This window comes from Stigmatopora nigra, unplaced genomic scaffold (assembly GCF_051989575.1).
Source record: "Stigmatopora nigra isolate UIUO_SnigA unplaced genomic scaffold, RoL_Snig_1.1 HiC_scaffold_26, whole genome shotgun sequence".
Taxonomy (NCBI): Eukaryota; Metazoa; Chordata; class Actinopteri; order Syngnathiformes; family Syngnathidae; genus Stigmatopora; species Stigmatopora nigra.
The window spans coordinates 262,580-276,303 of NW_027551605.1; the positions used below are offsets into that span (position 1 = coordinate 262,580).

Sequence of the window (13,724 nt, forward strand, 5' to 3'; positions counted from 1 at the left end):
CACATATCTCTGTTTTTGGTAGACGCCACATCAAGGATTTCTCTTAAAGTACAGTCACATGCTGGGGCCGTACTTTAAACTCAGCAGCCATTCACAGTGAGATTAGCAGAGTGGAAAAGGAGTGTGTGCCTAGAATTGTAGTGTTTGAGTGTGTGTAGCCATCAACTGGATGTGAATGTGGGGGATAATTGAGCAGAACAGAGTGGCGGCGAGACAGATGAGAGAGGACAGGGAGCGAAAACGAGAAAAAAAAACGACTCAAAACCTCACACGTGTTGAAGAATTAATTAGTCCAAAACATTTGAGGCTTTTCTTCTAATGTCATTTCACGGCTTTGGTGATAAAGATACACACAGACACACACACACATACCCTCACAAAACCCATCTACAACTCCTCCAGAAAGGGTTAAATCAGCCTCATAGGCTAATTGAAGTTAAATTTACCTTTTTGTGCTTGATGATCCTATTGGTTAATGAGGGTATTTGGGGATAATGACAAAAATAAAATAGTAATATCCATTTCGATTGGAGAGCTACATGAGCTATGAAGAAGAAGAAAAATGAATCAACGGTCTTTAATGAACTAATTACATGTGAGTGTCTGCTGTCATAATTGATTGTGTGTGGAGGGGCTGGAAATGTTAATGTCTTCTAGTCGAATTCTTCCAAAAACTGAAAAAAAATGGATTTCTAACTTTTTGGGGAGATAAAATTATTGAAACATGATCCACTACTACATATTACAGTCCATTTATGTTTTTTAGTAGAAAATACAAGCCTTGCCAACATTTTAGAGTGATAAATAGTTTGTTACCTACTAATATGCAGCTACTAATTACCATGAACTAACACTATCCTTCTATTTTTTTACTCTATTGAGATTAGAAGACTGCACAAACAAAGAATTGGCTTGAATGTATGCATCATTACTACTATTTGGGCTTGAATCTGAGGGGCACCCAGTAGGGATGCGTATCTCTGCCAAGGCCAATTTTAATAGCTTCTTGGACCTGGTAGTGTATTTAGCACTATTTTTTTGCATAATATTGCTGTACACAAGGGGATCTGCACACAAGAAAACCCCGAGCAATGCAAAAGCGAAAATATATATAAAAGTATATGCCCAAAAAAGCAAATAATTATGGTTTGGAGCACTGATAGATGACGGTGATTGACCTTGAGAGTTTATTTTGCCAACTTACGCTCACCTATTCCTTCCTGGCCGGAGAAATGTATAAACGGTCACCTTCCTATAATTAGCCCCGTGTAGTTTGAACCCCGAAGGACCGTTATGGACTCCTGCTGTCGACTTTAAGGGAGCGAGAGCTAGTCTATCTGCATATATTTGTAAAGCCAATTAAAAAGTTAACCCTCTTAAACATACTTCAGATAGGGAGCTTCACTTAGCTGTGTAATCTGAAAGAACACTTAGTATACGGAAGCTGTTTGCGGAGGAAACGCCTCGGCGGCGACGAGACCTCTGCCGCCCGCAACGGCCAGTTGGTAATTAAGCTTCAATCTTCTCATGGAGGGGGATTTGTCACAATGCCAACTTGGAAGTCTATGAGTTGGATTTTGACACATATTTCACATGAATGATTTTGCGAACTTGGTTGAAGAACTAAAAGAAACCAATAAAAATCACAAAAAATTCAATGGACATTTATAAAACACACTAAATTATGAAGTGTGCCTCAATTTGAAATTAATAAAAGTGATTAACAGTGTTAATAATGAAACTTTTTGTGCGGCTCCAGAGCCACATAAGACTCTTTTTGACCTTTTAACATAAATTGATTTTTTTTCACTAAATAGTCAGTTGTCTATCATCACCAATGAGACCCAATAAGGACATAAATCCATATTTCGCACTCAAAAAATAGGCAGCTCCATCTAATGTGATTTCCCAGTGTTTCCTCTTAATACGGCGACCCACTAATAAGTCTCATTCATCATCTTTGCAAATTACCGGTTCTCACACTGAGATATCTTTTGTTATACCTGTGGAGTGGTGAAAAAAAATGACGGGGATGGGTAGTGTTGTTAAAAAAAGGAAACACCCCCATCCCTGTACCCTACAGCCTTTTCTCAACTCACCTAACGATTAATCACATAGCTTTAAGCGCGGAATTAAAGACCTGTGATAAGTAGTAGTAGCCTAATCATCAACCAAGCCAAGGGCATGATCCATCCCTCGGAGAGCCCAGTTAAACCGACTGTTAAAGCTCTTCTGTCTCGCTCATTGCACATGCTCAGAAATCCTCTTACTAGACACCCACATTTCTGGGGAACTTACTAGAGGAGAAAAAAATGCATCTTCTCTTCACTATTAGACCTCTGTTGACCTTCTGTAACTGCTATTCAGGGTTTTTGTGACCAATCAGTATATCCATGGTTACAAGAGGAGAGTGCAAGCAATGTAATCAAGCAGGAAGCATTGGATGAAGCTGTGATTGATCCATTGGAAAACATTAGACTGACAAGGTGTCTTGAGAGATGCCTAGCAAGGGCTATGTAAGGGTTAAAATACCACAAGGTAGCTGACAAGAATCAGCATTAGAAGTTAACATTTTGACTCAAAAAGTGAATAAAAGGTCTTGATTACTTATCGCTCGCTCATCAATACATTTTCATACTGACTGCAATCATGCCCAGTGTAAATATTAAACTACTAGATTTGGGAAAGCTGAATATATTCGCAGCTAATCAACAAACTCCTCTCATTCCCTTTAACTACAGTGCATTTCACATCTTTCATAACCAAAGTAAACATGAATAGTAGTTTACAAAAGTATAAAACGTCTGATTTCAAGCATACCACTTGTTATGGACACTCAGTGTCTCTTGATGATGCATTATGGGTAATTATATCGCATGATTTGTAGCACCACAATTCCTGATCTGTCAGATAACACATAGTTGGAACAAAAAGTCCAAAACAACACCAATCTAATAGGAAATAGCCCAAAACGTACCTCAATAAATAAACAATGTGTTTACCTATTGTGTCATTAAAAATTCAAGAACTTTCTATATATTTGGCTGCGGATCATTTTCCGCCGGCGCGATCCCTGAGCGTGTGATTTCCTATTACGTCAAGGTTCATTCCCCGGGGTGCTCTTTTCAAATGAATTTTCTGCATCACACAACCTCTTCACAGCTGCTTGTCTCAAATAGGAAAGAATACCCAATTGTGTTGCAGTCTAACAAAAAAAAAAGTTAAACATATATCGAAAAATAATCAAACAAAGTCTGTCAGAGTGAAGACTCTTATCCTGAAAACATCTAAATTGCTAAGAAGTGCTGCTGGCTTGGTGAGAGTTAAATAACGGATGTCATCTTTCAGGAACAAAGAAGTCTTCTGTGTTAATTGCTTTAATGTGAATGTGGTAATTAGAGTGAGCATAAAGCCGTGCTTGCAGCTAAAAGAGAGTGAGACAATGAAAATAACGACAGAGTCTGCGGCTGCTGCGGTTTAAGCTGGCACGCCGGTCCCATGACCGGCTCAGCAATGTGTTTTTGAAAACTGAGCAAATGTCAGAGTGAGGCGAGTACTGAATGGAATGGGGAAGTTGGAGCAAAGTGGTGAAATAAGGAGAACAACAATGAAGGCTGTGTGCCTTGGCAGTGGAAATCAAACACAATCCTACCTTAGCCAAGTGGGAATTGATCCATTTGGTGAAGGTTCTCTTCTGGACGGCCTCCTGCTCGTCTGCAAATCAGAAAAAAATGGATATGAAATAGCACTGTCTGTTTTTTTTACTGCTTCAAGAATGCACTCAAAAAATGATGACCATGATTGACAAAGGATTTTAGTCATTTTAAACTGCATATTTTCCTAATCAAGATTGAATCAAGGTTACATGTTTTGCATAATGTGTGAGTATTTACATTGAAACCAGACACTAGAATTTGAATTTTTGCCTTTTTCCAAAATTGCACAGATACTAGAAAACCTTGAGGTGAAAGTATCTGAGGTGAGAGTCTATTCATCTTCTGATTTCAGTGAAACGGCTCACAAAAAAAATGTGACTGACATGTCATCATAGTGGCAGTTCCTCATTTGATTGGCTTCTACTCACTTGTTACGTGTTATTTTTAGACACAATTACTGGAATTCTGACGTGAAGTTTGAGTTGCTGACATGTGAGTCAATTGTTCTTCCCTGTGATATCCTGGCAATGTCACCCAGAAGACAACAGATGGGGAGTTTTTCCACGTCAATCATTTTCCCCTTTTGATTAAAGTCGAGTTGGTTAGTGGGTCACCGACTACAGCATGGACTCAGGTGTGTGTGTATGGTTTTTCATTCATAATGCAGATGGACCAAATCAAACGTGCCAATGAGCAAGTCCCCGCCAGATGAATTCCTCTCTTCAATCTGATCAAATATTGATATGTGTTAATATCGTAAAGGAAATGAGAACAATCTGGACCACCTTAAAGAAAGAATGCGGGAGATGGGAAACATCGACGCAGTGACGAGGGTGACTTTGAGCTCATGCCGGGCATTCAATAGGTACAAAGCAAAAAAAAAAAGGCAACCTCAGCAAGCAAGCCTGCGAGGTGCATTTTAACGCACTTGATTAGCTTCTCGGGCTATGTGGGTCTGTATCATTAGTCTCATCAACGGCGGCCAGTTTCTTATCTTAATGAAATATCCTTAGGTCTGCTTTGTTGTCCTGGCGCTATGGTTGCTGTGGTAACCAAGTCAGTCCCCAAATTAAAGAAAGTGCATGTACAAACTCACAATGGGCATGTTGTACATTAAAAAAAAATTATAATAATTATACACTTTATGAATTCAGGTATATTGAGACACTTTTGCACAAAGTCAAAGTGGAAACCGACTGGTATTGGATAAAAGTTCAGGTTCTACACTTGAATTGTTAAACAGTTGCATTTACTTCAATGGAATAAAATATATATTTTTTTAAAAATCACCTCGGGCTATTCTATTACCATTTTGAAAAAAAAGATCAAATTAAGATATTGATACAATGATAAATATCTTAGAAATGACTTTTTTGCAGCATACCTCCAACAGGAGCAACCAGACCAACAATAGTAGACATTTTCAGAGTTAAAAAAATGCATCTCCATTATTCATCTTTTCAACACCCTTTTCCAAACTAACATCTGCTTTACCCACGCAGCGGGTCTTGAACCTGCCATCTCTTAAATCCTTACAGATGGAGCTCCTGCTGCCCACCCCTCCTTAAATATATGTGAACACAACCCGCAGCTGAACAAACAAACCACTTAAGACCCAAATGAACCCACAAACACTCACTTCTGCAGTCCCACAAGTATTTAAACAGCAGTGACACTTCTTTCTTTTAATACTATGACTACCAGAATACATTCAAATCCCCCAATACATTTCACCACTTGACTTCCCCAAAACAAGACACTCCAAATATAAAACATCCCAGCCATGTTATCCATCATCCTATTGCCCAAATACTTCTTGACACGTATCTACCGCAATGCCGTGAGACGCTGGCACTCACCGCGAAGGTAGCGGTAGAAGCTTGTCACCAGGTTGAACGGCGGCTGTATGATCTTTTTCGGGGAAGTGTCAACCTCCACTCGTCTGGTGGCCATGTCGTACCCCGGACTGCACCTCTCATGGGTGAGACGGGAGGACGTCCACATGAAAAATAAAAATTAGCTGCACTTTGCCCTTGCACCTGCCCTTGCTTCCCAAATGGGAGCTCCTTGAAACTGTTGCTCTGAAGCCGACCAATCCTTCTTCTAAAAATCCTCCTATTTTGCGGTAACAAGGTTTTTCCTGCCCACTAAGCAGCTCAGGAGTGTGAAAAAAAGTGCATGTGAGTGAGTGCAGTGCGGTACCGGCTTGCCTCAGCATCAATCTTTCTTGCTTTGCACCTCTCTCACTCTCCTAACACCTCAGCCCCTCCCTCCTCGTTCCTTAGCGTTGGTACCAAGCGCGCCCTTCCCTCCACGGTGTAGCCAATCAGGAGGCACGGGACGACGGCACGTCACCGGAGTACCGGTCGGGATGCGTGTAGGCGCGCGCCCGTGTCACTGGCGATGGCAGCAAAGTGCAGGAATTCCCTCGCAACACGGCGCCGTCTCTTTTGCTCTCTCATCCGCGCAGGCGGCATGCGGTGAGGGCTGGCGGCTTTTTTTGCGCGCGCACACAGCCTGCGGGGAAGCACGCACGCGAGTGAGTGAGCGAACGCCGGGACGCTTTGGCTGTCTGATCTTCCACTCAAGTCTGTTCACAGAGCTTCGACTTTCATCCCATCCTCACATGCAGTGTTTTTCCTGGGGAGACCAGGCTTGCAGAAACAAAAGAGCCACTTACAGAACAAAAGATGCACTAAAAAAATGTGCAACTACTCAAATTGAAATCAAGCCTGAGTCAAAATACTTAAAAATGTGCCTATAAAGCAGCAGGAAAGCTTAAAGGACTTTCTGTGTATCTCTATCATGCTGCTCTTAAAGGGGATGAGAAGGTGGCTAGTGATTGGCGGTGCATACAGGCCTCTCTCAAATAGAAAATAGAGCGTTTATCATCTTTAAACCATCTTTGTGAAATGTTCTAAGTTCAAACTATTCCTAGATAAAAGATTTCGTTTGGTCTGTATATAAAAAGACATTTTGTAAAGAATTACAGCATGTATCATGAGTTCATCAGGTCAAAAATCACTAAGTGTTCTTTGCTTTGACAAAATTCTCATCCCTCATCCCACTTTTTGAACTGTTTCATCCTCATTAGGGTCACAGGGGGTGCTGGGGCACATTGAATAACACTCAGGCACTGCAGACACTGAAAAAATAGGTAATATATCAACAAATTTTCCATAAAATAAACTAACTTCCAGCAAAAAGCCATGATGCACCCTTGAATATCAGCCAGTCATTCACAGTGTTGTCAATCTTGGGAATTCCACTGCAAAAAATGTGACTACGCTTAAACTATTGTCATGGCCAACACAACATACACACACATGCACAACAACCTGAAGTACTTCCAATGCTCTCTCTATTGACTCCCCCTTGGCCTACATATATCCCCCTTATCCGATGCATGACCTTTCTACGTATGTTACTCCCTTATTTGACCCACAAACATGATAGCAATCGCACATGCAGTGTGATGCAATATCAAAGCGTAAAAGCTGCTCTTTGAAATGTCCTACTTGAAAGCTACTAAACCTAATATTCATGTGGACCAGGATGGGCTCTTTTATCAGGCCCAGATGAAAAACCATTTATCACTTGTGTGATTTTTTCCCTCCTTTTGTTCTTTTTGGTGAACCCTGGCCATGCTCGCTCTTGCCCGTTTGCACACGCGAGACATTTTAATTATGAAATTCATCAATAACCAAGGGGCAGCTGTCATACGCTATCTGTCTGCTGATTATCACACTCTGGTCACACTTTTCCTTCCATATGACATTATTTAAGGCATGCATCCAGATATAAAATATAAGTAAAGAGGAGTGAGGAGGAGCTGTCCATGGTCCTGAAACCACATATGGTGCTGAAGCCACCTCCAATGACCATTCCTTCCCATTTACAAACAACAAAAAACTGAATAATTGAATCCTGTGAAATTTCATATTTTGTCAGTGAGGACTAGGGCTGTAAAATATGTCAAAATGGGGATCCTTGTGCAAATATGTTTCCAAAAAGGTTATTGATATGATTCTGGCAACAATAAATATATCGCTTTAAAGAGGTGTCCATTTTCTATTTCTTTAGTTTCTTTATGGAGGAAACAACAGGTCATTAGCAACTATTTCCCACAAAAATTTCTGTTATCTCATTGGTTTCCATTGACAGCTCTAGACGTCCAATACATATTGACTGAATTGCACATTAGTTTCTCAGTTTGGGGGCATTTAAAAGTCAAGTTTGCTTTAGTTTAGGGCAACTACAGGTCATTTTCTGTTGATTTTGATCACTGAACGATTTCCTGACCCACGCAGCCTATCATGTAACATCATGAGGTAACCAGAGGTTCCCACCCCTCGATGATGATAACAACCCCAGGATAAAATCCTAACGAGACGACTGGATTTGTTCGGCATCACCCCGCGAGCATTCTAGGAATGCGAGCAGGTGTTTACACACGCTGAAACACAATCACTTCCCCCTTTCTGGTGCGCTACATTGGATAAAAAAACAACAGAGGCCTTGGGGCTGCGGCCCTCTGGAGTGTTTTTGGATTTGCTCTAACAGGAAAAAAAGCACAAAGTAGGGTTGAACCAAGCTAGAGGCGCAGCTGGTTGCCAGTTCGGGATCCCTAATGGAGAGCCCCACGCACATCGGAGCCCTTCCCCGAGGTGGTTGGGGGGGTGAGTTCAACGTGGGTCAGCGTGGCTTCGTAAGGAGCAGAGGAACCGCTCTTTTCGACTATTAAAGAAAAACACAAAAGGCCCGCTGCAGGGAGGAATACTGCAGCTTCTGCTCACATTGTTATCATTCCAGCCACAGGGTGTTTGAGTTGGAATTCTCTGCAGTATAAAAAGCTTCTTTTTCAGGTCTCGTTGGGGGCACAGCCCCACCTTGAGGACAGGTCGAGGTTCTTTTTGGAAGTGTATAAGTTTAAGGGGAAAAAAGGAGTACAAAGGGGACAAGTATTTAAAGCCTTGTTGAAGCCGATGGCTATGTAACTTTCTTAGTAGGTAAGTAGTACTACAGAGTAATTAAATGTATTTTCCTACTCTTTAACTGCTTGACTGTGGACTTGGAGGACACATAGCGGGTTAATGAGTTTAACCTAGATTCCCTAATGTAAGAAAACATGTTCTTAAGCGTTTGTCACAATAGAATAAAGAATTCAGAACGCTCTATTTTGTATTGATTTACATATTTGATCCTATTGAAATACTAAGGATATAACAATTATATAATAGTATATAGAGTTGTGAAATATGGGGCAGTATGATACATTCATTCAGCCAAAATAAAATAAAAAAGACAGGAAATAGTGATGGATGCACTCTGATACTATCTATCTGTATATTTTGGTGAATTAGTGACTCACAGATGATGCAGGTGTAAATAGCCGTGTTTAGAGTGTCACTAGTGCGAAAACAAAGCCACAAAAGAGACACTAATGCATCTTTCGCCCCAGCAGAACATTAATGGAACTTCCCCGTTAAAGCGATCCTGCGCTAAATAGCGAGCCACACATCTTACACAGTATAAATAGATGATTACTAATTGTAAGCCCCTTTGACGTCCAATATTCCGGCTCTTCTCCTTCAAGCCCACAATGTCTCATTAAATGAACAAAAAAAATACTCTTCTCAGCACTTCCTGCCAGAGCTCTTAAATTGAGATCTGCCATTATAAAAAAGAGCCTCACTCAGGCCCTACAGCTTTGACATTCAGCATCCCACTGCATTTGTACCCCCGACGTAGAAGTGCAAGAGAAGGAAATCCAAACACTGGCCCATTAGTGGGGCTAATTACATTTCAGTCATCATCACGGGTGCATTAAATAGGGCGAGAAGAAGGGGTACACAAGTCAAAGTGATTATCAAAACAAGCAGCGGCACTCCCTTTTCACTAACAGATGTGCTGAGGAGCCGCAGACGAATCATGTCCAAATGTTGGTGAAAGCCTCGCTAACAATAGCGTCATTAAAACAATTTGGCCACCTGCATCATTTTGCAGCAAAAGTGACTATTTTCTGGTCGTGGATGAGCAAAATTCAATCTAATCTAACCTAAAAATAACTATAAATAACTGAATAACATTAATGAAAAATACTAAATGAATACAATTCAAGTGAATGAAAAAGACACATCAGTTACATGTCCATGTAATACTAGTGTTAGTGTTTTTTTGGGAGGATATAATTCATCTGCCATTAACGGCGCGAAGCGTCAAATCCATTTCGAGTGGGAGGAGCCAATGAACTGTACAGGTTAGAAAAAAAATCTTGGTAATTCCTGCCAGAAAGAGTTCATTCACACAAATGTATGTCACGGAAAGACTAGAGCAGAATTCATCACAAAAATGCAACTCTGCTTGAATAATGACAACAAAAGCATTGAATTCAATACAAAATATGGAAAATAAGTTTGAACTCATGTGGCTCTCCCTGTGAACGTATTGTAGTGCGACTGGGTCAGACAGTCTAAGCTCTTTATCCGGGTCCAGGGAGCAGCCCGCCACGCATTACTGGGACCGCTAAGTAAGTGAAAGCGCAGGCGTCAGCAACGCTAACTGAATCACTGCTGGAAATTCGGTTACAGCGAGAAGAAGAAGAAGAAAAAAACTGCAAATAATTAAATCCAGATAAATCCGGTCCTATCTGACAGCGGCGCTAACCTGCGTCTCGGTGGAAAAGCATTGAAAATGATTTTAATATCCGGAACAAAAGGTTTATTAGGGGCGTTTTTGTCGACATGTACTGATTGCAGTACTGCTTTAATGTTCTTTTTTGATTGATGAGAAACTGCTGCTTGTTTCCTTTTAATTAACCAAAGTTCAGTTTTTTAATAATCTGTGTTTTTGGACCAAAAGAGGTCAAAATCTGCCCTTTTTTAAAAATGAAATAAATATGTATTTCATTGATAATGAATATGTACAGACTGTTTTTGCATTTGAGGTGCGTAAACATGTCTGACTTGTTGACCTCTTATAGCCAAAGGTCAAGATCTAGGCCTTAATTTTCTTCTATAAAAGCTATGGTTACCGCAAAACCAAAACGACACAACTCTGCCATCTCCAGGTGTCATTTAGTCATAACAATAGTTTGAAAAAACTAAGATCAATCGATTTTTAGACATAGAAATAAAGTGTTGGATGACTGTTGACAAAAAGAATGTCAATGGATCAATGTTTAAATGGCTTAAATTATTCTGTATTTAAAAAAACAATGTTAAAATTGCTTGTACATTTGCAACATTGTCACTATGTTCATTCAGAGCAACATTTATTCATTTTCTTTCCTCTTATCTTAAAATTTATTAGAATTTTTAGCTGTATTTCAAACAGTATGTGCAATTATTATTTTAGAAACTCAGTACAACCACCAAGAAGAAAAAATCATGGTCAAAGACCTCTGCAGAATACCGAAACATTATCAAATCATTGCAAAGGTGCCCCCAAAGACTAAAAAAAAATGACTTTCCCGCTCCCAACTGTTATCTGGACAGCTCAGAGGTCAGAGCGCCACCTCTATCATCAAGAAGAAACGTACTCAATAAAGCACCGGTGGCCAAATTTCCTCCCACCCAATCACAAGGTGACAGTCAAAAAATAAAAAGGTTGAGAAGAAGAAGGTGGCTGGGCGGGCAAGATAAGAACGATCAAGGGAACCAATGTATTAGGGAGAGAAGGGCTCAATGGGGCGCACAAAACGCCCTGTCCGGATGCTATCTGTGAACACATTGTATTTTAACATTGGCCAGAAACATCTGGTGGCCTCATCTGACAGTTTATGTCGTACATAGATGGAAAAGAAATTCACAAGGGAATGTATTGGTGCCTTTTTTACCTGACAGATCAGTGTCTGATTTGATCAAATGGTCTTCAGGAAACACAACAAATTGTATCTTGAAGCTGGGGGGAGGTCATCAGTCAGGATGTGGCATTTAGGCTCAATACAAGTGCATTTTTTCAGTCATGGCCATGGAAGAGAGAACATGCGTGCTTTTACGAATCCAGCCTTGAATGGCCGTTGGGCTCAATCAGATGACAATCTGATAAGAAGCGTGAAATGTCAACGAGACACTCCCTTGGATTGCGCACAATGCCATGGCGCATGCCGAAGCAGAATTCAGAATCAGACAAGGCCAATAAGCCTTTATGTGGAGGGAAAAAGAATCCATGATGATATTATACAACCATTTTAATGGAGATGCATTGGATTCCCCCTTTCAAAGAGCTCACACTAAACTTCATGATTTTGCTTTGTCTTGACTTTTCGCGGGGGGTGCTGGAGCATATCCCAGACAACTGTGGGCAGTAGGCAGTGGTTACCCAGAATTGGTGGCTAGCCAATCACAGGGTGTAATAATACAAACAACCACATTCAAACTTAAGGACAATTGAGGGTGTTCATATTGGAGCACCCAGAGAAAACCCAAAAAGACACGGGAAGCACAACAAGGTCCAAATGTATAAGACGGAGCAAACTGATAAATACAATTAAATGAATTACAAATTAAATAAATGAAAACTAATTCAATGGGTGGATACTAATGTATGAAAAAAATACTATTTTAAAGAGAAAAATAAAAAAGCAGGTCATCCAGCTTGACCTTTTACAATTTCATGGACTCTACTTAACTATTAGGACAAAAATACTACAGTTCATAAGTAATATTGGTGTTGGAAATAGATTAAGATTAAAAGGTAAAAATCAGCCAATCATCAATCACCACAAGGCTCTGCGGCTTCATTTCAAAGTGCCATCGACCTTCAAAAGTCACCATCGCACGTACGTGAAGAAAGCCTGGGCTAAATGCTTCAATCCCAGCGGAACAATCAAGGCCTAAAAACGGCATCACAGCCACTCAGGTTGTTTGTGTCTGAGCCTGTGTGTGAAGTCGTGTGGCGATTAATAGGCAGTGTCCAGAAAACAACCGGCTGGCGCGGCTCAAGGTGACCGTCTGTTCGGGCCTTCAACCATCGTGGCCGGAGTGTCGCGTCGCCGCCGGCAACCGCATGGTGCCGTGGCCGCGTGCCAGTCAGGGAAGGGAGGGAGGGGGTCTGGGCCTGACTCACCAACAATCAGAGGCTTAAGAATTTGGCAGCTTTGGATGCTTTTCTTTTCTGCCGAAATTCTGTTTTGTGGTGAGATTGTAAGTCTGCCCATGTTATGTTTTCATTGTTGTGTGTTTCTTAGCGGGATTCTGCAAAGAGTTCTACTTAGCAGGGGACGGGTATGAACAAAGATGGACTTGCATAGTTGACAAATTCACTTTGTTGGGGTTTGAAATGGCCGACATGCCGTATGGCTTGTGATGAGGCAATTGAAATGCTGGGAATAAATTCGGCAAATCATCAAAAGGATGATGACTTCATTTCAATGAGTGGGCATAATTCTACATTTGTTTTCATGAATACTGATTTGACAATGATGACAGCATCTAAGCAGCTCTGACATGTCATTATCTCTCTTTTGCAGCATTATTATGGGATAATTTCATGTGTGGATGGATGTTCATCCATTAGTAAGTTAATCATGGTTTTAAATATCTGGAGTATTCATTACACTTTGTTATGCTTGAAGCTGTATACATTTGAATAAAAAAAAGTTAAATAATATTAAAATATAAATCCAAACTACACTAAAACAAGTTTAAACTAAATTTGGGGGAAAACAGTATAAACGTAAATCAAAATTCAATTTTAACTGGTGACTCAAAAACTGAGCTCAATCTTTTTTTAACTAAGACCCCTGATTCCTTACAAAAATATGAAGAAAAACTGCACTGAACACTTATAAAAAATAGATATAATCATAAACAATTACACCCATTAAATATAATAATAATAAAGTAACAGAACAATAACAACAAAACAGACATACCACTTATTCAAGACAATGATGTTTTAAAGAGTAAGAGTACTGCAACCATATAATACTTGTGTACAAATAGTACTAAGATAGCAGTGAATAGTAGATAGTAGAGAAGGTAATTGCAACATTCATTCATTTTCCACAGTGATACTTGGGCCTATTGCAGAAGCTAAATCAACAAAAATGTTTGCAAACTTTCC

The 13,724-nt window shown here is 40.2% G+C and overlaps 1 protein-coding gene across 1 annotated transcript in view; it reads right to left on the bottom strand.

Annotated features, from left to right (window-relative positions):
- Positions 1-13,724, bottom strand: part of syne1a (spectrin repeat containing, nuclear envelope 1a) — a 98,642-nt gene that overhangs the window by 82,349 nt on the left and 2,569 nt on the right. The window contains exon 2 of the mRNA XM_077711512.1: positions 3,653-3,714. Coding sequence (XP_077567638.1) covers positions 3,653-3,714 — 62 coding nt within the window. The remainder of the gene's footprint in view (positions 1-3,652; positions 3,715-13,724) is intronic.